A 6,846-nucleotide genomic window follows, 5' to 3' on the forward strand; every position below is an offset into this window, starting at 1 on the left:
TATATATCGATAGATTATATAATGGCTGTGAACCCCTGGGACAATGAGGATGATGCATTTCCATAAAATCTGGTAAAGATTGGTGTTAGGTAGTTTTAGCTGATTCTAACGAAAACGGGACTTCCCTTTTATATAATAAATGATTTTTTTTTTTTTTGCCGTTCTATTGTAACAAAGTGTTTGAGCCTCCCTCGTATCCATTGCGTCCCCATTCCTTCTTCTCCCGACGTAGCGCCCCCATGGATGGCGTGGTTGAAGATAATCCATCGAACGGACGGTCCACCTGCGGGCCTGTTGTGGCAGCTGCGGTCCTAGGAGCGGGCAGTGGGCTGAAAAAACAGCTAATTAACCGACCGCTGAACAAATACGGGCTTGTGTGTGCTCAGGGAAACGATCTTAGGGTCCAAGGGAAACGCCCTTCCAACATTATATAACCTAAACCAGTCGGGGCGGCAACTATAATATAGTCCATATATAGCATTAATCTGACTAATGTTCTGATAAAAAAAAGAAGCAATTAACATTAATATTTTACTTTATATATATTTTTATTATCTTGTTCCATACTGGTAGTTTTATCATTGGGTAAGTGAAATTATTGGATGAGTGAATGCATCAATGACAAAAATAAAAATAGTTTTGATCTTGATAAAATTTTGATTTTACACAGAGAGAATAATACTTTCAAAAGAAAATTACTTGAAGCTAATTATGTATCAGAATACATTAAATAAATCAATTGGTATCCTTGTTCAGCCTTAACACTCTTTATTATTTCATTAACAGTCCGACGTTTCGGTCAATTCGGCCATCCTCAAGGACAATCTAGCAATTAACAGCTTTTATTATACATTCATTTTTAACAATTTGAACAACAAAATTATTATTAATAATTTAACATACCTTAAATATAAATTTACACGTCACATTCAATTATTTAAAAACTTAGTACAGGTTATTCTGCCCAGATCATTAATAGTCAAATCACCCTATTTTGTCACAATTTCATTAATTTTTAATACTTTTAATGTTAGATCAACTTAACTTAATGACGTAGGCAGAAAGTTTTTAAATAATTAGAAGTGGGGAGTAAATTTATATTTAAGATATATTAAATTATTAATAATAATATTGTTGTTGAAATTGTTACAAATGAATGTATCATAAAAGCTGTTAATTGTTAGTTTGTCTTTGAGGATGGCCGAAAAGCTAGACTGTTAAAGAAATAATCAAGAGTGTTGAGACTAAACAAATTGATTTATTTAAACATTAAATATCTGTCCCAAGAAATTGAAAAAATTACATATAAATTAATTATATAGTTAATTTCAAGTCAGTCACGAGAAATTCAATCAGCATTATGTAGAGACCTCATGTAAAATTAATTTATGATGAATATAGTTGAATTTAGATAACTATGTTGTAAATTTTATAGGATTTTTAATTAAGAAATAAATAAAATAAACAAAAATGTATTGTTAAATAAAATGATAATACACCCAACTGGATGTTGAGGTAGGTTATATAATAATGTTGTGATAACTTAATGATGGTGAAATACAAAAATTGTGAAGGATAGACATTAGTAATAAATGGTATAGTGACCAACAGGTAAATTAAAACACAGAATAGTGCAAATTTATTAATATAGAAATGTTTCCTCATGGGCATATCCAGAGGGCAGCTGCCCCTCCCCCCCCCAAAACAGCAAAAAAAATTATTAATAAATAAATCACTATTTTAAAGCAAAAATTAATTTTAATAACTGATAAAGCACTACGACAATTATTCATAATTTTGGTTTCATTCCCTTTTCCTTGGTGAAATGTCAAAACCTGATTGACTATGTAATACCCCTTAATTATTTATAAAAAAAAAAATTATTACTATATTTAATATTAAATATGAATCAAGAGAACCTTTTGAAACACATTTTTTAGTCTAAATGTTATAATCCACACATCTAGCGTTATAATCCATACGTTCCCGCTTTTTCTACTGGCCATTTTCAAATATCTGCACTCGGTCACAATATCACAAGCTATTTCCAAATGCACAACTCTTATAACTATTCGGAATAATTTATTCTGAATTTATTATGTGTTATTCCATGCTAATTTAATATCAATCAATTCAACTTTTGGACCTTAACATCTCAAAGCTTCTTAAAATTTGACTCATTTGTTCTATTCTATAGAATCGGAAAATGAGGTATTTCTATATTATTTTGAATTACAGTTTTCATAAATAGGCTAATATTCAAAGAACGACGTTTTATAATTGTAGAAGCTTCTCTAATTTAGATAGAGATGTAAGGTTGGTTTCATTTTACAATATATCCTATACCCTTTCTTATGATATGTAACACTATACGTGTTAGGATAAGACTAAATTTCTCAAAATCGAATTAACATGAAATATTAAAGATGAAGTACATATTTTAAAATTCTCAAATATATTCCTTGAACATGTTTTTTTTTTCTTATTCTCCTTAGTTATTATTAAAAACAATACAAAATATATATATACAAACAAATACATTGAAAAACGGTTAAAGTTGGATAATGGCGTGAAATTGCATAAAATGTATCCATTGTAAGAGAAAAAGTCAATTATTTAAAGAACTTGTGTAACGATTTTCATGAAGACGAAATGTTTGCTAAGTGCATAAGTAAGCAGAAAACTACCTTAAGGTATATAATGTAAATAATTATAATAATACTTACTGTATGTTTGAGGATAAAAAAAAAAAAAAAAAAATTGTCACTATACGTTGCTCAATCAATGTTTGTTATTTTGTCATAAATGATGAGCAATGCTGGAAATTAATCACAATTAAGTGCTCAAATGACAAAAATAAGTCTTCTTCTCTCAAAAAAAGATTTTTCATCTTTCTTTGAAGTTTGGTATGAACAAATTTAAAGTTTTTTTTTTTTTTTTTTTGTCTTAGAGAGGAAACAACTGTAGCAAATGTAAAATGTAAGTCGAATCAACAAAAAAACATACTATCAAATACACATTTTAAAGAGATGTAAAATTGACATAGCATTTTGTTTAATTTTTTTTAGGTTTAATTTTCTTTAAAACATTTTGTAATCTTATTTTCTTGTTTATCTTAAAGCTGTTTTCCTTTATTTGTATGTTTCCTTTTGATATTATTTCGTTCTACAATTTGATATCTAAATTACATCCATTAAAGAAAACTAGGAATAAAATAAAAGATTCATTCTTCTGCAAAACATTTTCTTGAAAATATATAAATCATTAATAACAATCTAAAATATATAGATAAGAATAACGAATAGAAATAAGATTTATAAAATATTTTTAAAACAAATTAAATACATAAATATTCTTATTAGTTCTAAATAGATTATGAGATTCAATCCGAAGCCGGGTAGCTTCAATAAATATTGACGAATATAAAAATAATATAAATTGTCAACAATATTTTGAGTAACATTATCTAACAACATGCTATTAACAATTAATTCTAATAAACTATTTTTATCAGCACGGGCGTGAATAATCGTAACGCGCTTGAGGAACATGAGATGTGACGTGCTGGTTCTATGGAGTTCCAGCAGGAAAGTTTAATCACAATTCTTTTAATAGTCGATTATCACTGTGAGTTGATTGGTTCATAGGCGTGAACGGTGATTATTTAGTTAAATAGGCGTGGAGAGGGAATGCATTCGTAGTAAGCTCCCTACTTAATTGTATAAAAACGGTGAGGTATGAGGTTGTCCTAACTAATACTGTCCACGATGACTATAGATCTTGATCCGCTCGCAGCCATTGTCACTATACAATCCATCAGGTCGCCACAGCTATAAGGAAGACTGCCTCGACGGGCTTGTGGTCGCTGATGGAGAAGTCCGGGATGACGCTGTACTGGACCGGGATGACCTCCCTCCCTTCGGCGGCCCGGTAGAGTACCCGGTCCGTCCAAGCGGGTCGCCGTTGCAGGTCGTGGCTGTCAGTGCCCACTGTGTACCTGTATGTCGGCTTGAAGGTGATCTGCATCTCCTCGTAGCCCTTGAAGGCCCGTCCCGCCTGCCGCACGTCGGTCAGCTGGTCGCGCGACAGTAGCTCCTCGAGGTTCCCCTTCTGGACCATGTGCTGGATCTTGTTGGCCGTGTAGGCCTGTCCGTACAGTCTGAAGTTGAAGTCTCCGAACCAGAAGGTGTAGTCCTCTTGCGAGCAGGAGCGTCCTCTCCTTTTTTCTATAACGAGGAAGTCTTCGATCCTCTTCTCTAACGCTCCATCGTTAGGATGCAGGTGGGCTGCCACAAACGTCAGAGTACTCTCGTAGAGCAGAACCATCAGTGCGACTCCTCCTTTGTTTCCGTACAATCCTTTGAAGCCCGTCCTCACCCTCGCATGGTCGATGACGGAGGCTTTAGATTTGTGACGTTCTTGTACGTATACGTTTAATATTATTCCTACCATGGCCACGTTCCCTACCTGAAATATTTTATTATTTTTTAATTTTGTTTAGTAGAAATGACATATAAAAGTGAATGAAATTCTATTCTCACCTTAGCATATGCCTTCTTTTCCATTATCTGATCGAGTGCCCTAGTCCACTTGTCTACCAGGATGGTGTTCAATATGGCCTCGTGTGGTGAAACGGCTACTTCTTGTAAACCAACCGCTATGACATCCGGGTTCCTTGATAGTCCTAGAAGGGGAGTCAAATCCTCTGGTGGTGATTTGTGATTTACGTTCCATGTCGTTATCTGTACCCTGTAAAAATATAAATAAATAAAATTAATTTTATTTGTAATATTATAATTATTTATAAGTAATTTGTACTTAAGGTAGTAATACCATAAACCATTCGAAAACTATTACTTGATTCACTTCATTTTTAAAAAATCTTTCATTGTAAACATTTCTAAGAAAATAGAGGATTTCTATGTTATTGCAATTTTATTCCGTAGTGTAACGTGTTTAAAACCTATCGAAACGAAGCACAATCTAGTGAACAATGTATTTCAATTTCATATGGTACGTTTTGCTCTTTTTGTTTTGGCTAAATTACACGATTTTGATTTTAGTTACATAAAATTGCATATCTTGCACTTTCTACCCTGAAATAGATGATATTATATCATATATTATGAAAACTGAATGCTTAAAAAGTAATAAAGGTATGTATTCTAACATTTATTGATTTTATTCCTTCTTAATTTAATTTATAGTTTAGGATAGAAAAATATAAACTAAAGCTAAGAATTGTTAAACTAGTTCAACGTATAAAAAAAAAATTAAATAGAATTAACGAATATTGATTTATTACGTGCATTTACAAATACCCACAATTGTATTAATCAGTGTTCTTTGGGTCACTATGAAAAAATCTCACTAGAATAAGTTTCATTGTTCCTTTTTTAATCTATATTCCTACTCCACCATTAGACCTTCATTATCCCATCTAGTTATTGGTTAGTTCCTATATCTACTTTTTAGTTGTGAGTATATAAATTGAATTTTAAAGGATATTGGTGTTTTAAACACAGTTTTACAAATTTTTCGATTTTTCACTGCACAAAAATTTGGTCTACTAATTAGTAATTTAAGTAGGAATTGAGCTTTGACTCGTCGTCTTCTTTCTGCACTGTGAACAACTAGTTCACTAATGCACCAAGTATTACACAAATATAATCTTATGAAACACATCACATCACAGGCTGCACACGCCCGTACATGCTTTAGCAAGTATAAGCAACATTAGTAGGAACACGATGGCGCTTTCCAAAAATGAGGAACGAACATTAAACATAGGTTAAGTTATAATTATAAGTTCTAATTTAATTTAAAAGTCTCCATTATATTTCCTCTAGAGATAACTTACTAAACTCGAGCGTGCTTAATTCAGTGTAGCCACCGACACATTATAACATGACACAAATCCAGCTCTACGCACCTCAGGCAAGACATTCGATCCAAATCCGTTGATAAAAAGAAACCCCATCTAGATAAAATCGGTGCACTGCCACTCTGTTCATATACAGACTGAATGCTCTCACCTTCCATCAGATGAGTGCTATGTGTCATGGATCAAATGTACTCATTTAGGCGACTATTACCTCACGTCTCGGAAACAACACTCATCGACGATAGATAGTTAGGAACACTAATCCAATGTTTAGAAAGATTTACTGAGATAACAAATTAGTAATGTTTAATTATCGAGTATGTGAGTATTAATGTCGAGTATATGAGTTCAATAACGCTTAATGCACGCATTTATTTTATTATATTAATTACATTTCGTAAAAAAAATCTGGGTGTGGTAAAAATCAAAATCAAATAGAAATAAACTATTTAATGTGAGCCGTTTCGCTCACGTTGCAGGGCTTCATCAGGGTTATAAATGATACAAACTACTAAAATTAAGACTTACAGTGAAAAGTATAAATAAACAAGAATTACAAAAATGTATTAGACAATTAATGATATAAATAACAGAAATAATAACAAATAAAAAAAAAGAAGTACTAAATACTGTAAATACTGAAAGACGGAAAAAAAAAAATATGTATATGAATAAAAAAAAAAAGAATAAAATAGGAAATCCACCATACTGAATGGAAGTAAAAAGCGGGGGGGAGGGGGAAGTGGCGTTAATTTTAATATTTTAGCCTTCAAATGTACCGTTCTGTTAATCGCCACTCCCCCCCTCCCTCATTTTTGTGTTTTTTCCATTCAGTAAGATGGATTTCCTATTTTGTTAAATCTTTTTCCGTCTTTTAGTGTTTACTGTATTTTATATTTCTTTGTTATCTATCTTTTATTTCTAATTGTATCCGTTTTCTTTAATTGTCTAATACCTTTTTT

The 6,846-nt window shown here is 31.9% G+C and overlaps 1 protein-coding gene across 7 annotated transcripts in view; it reads right to left on the reverse strand.

The window, feature by feature from the left end:
* Positions 1–3,240: 3,240 nt before the first annotated feature.
* The window catches only part of LOC106685973 (phosphatidylinositol 4,5-bisphosphate 5-phosphatase A), a 98,156-nt gene continuing 94,550 nt past the window's right edge, over positions 3,241–6,846 (reverse strand). For 6 of the 7 annotated variants that reach the window (XM_067050740.1, XM_014429023.2, XM_067050738.1 and 3 more), the window contains 2 exons: positions 4,542–4,749; positions 3,241–4,467 (listed from right to left, as the gene is read on the reverse strand). In XM_067050740.1, coding sequence (XP_066906841.1) covers positions 3,817–4,467; positions 4,542–4,749 — 859 coding nt within the window. In that variant the 3' untranslated portion in view covers positions 3,241–3,816. Of the gene's footprint in view, positions 4,468–4,541; positions 4,750–5,932; positions 6,468–6,846 lie in introns of those variants that run through there. The other variant, XM_014429022.3, reaches the window with a different exon arrangement.

Source organism: Halyomorpha halys, unplaced genomic scaffold, assembly GCF_000696795.3.
Source record: "Halyomorpha halys isolate HHAL.00 unplaced genomic scaffold, Hhal_1.1 Scaffold761.1, whole genome shotgun sequence".
Lineage (NCBI taxonomy): Eukaryota > Metazoa > Arthropoda > Insecta > Hemiptera > Pentatomidae > Halyomorpha > Halyomorpha halys.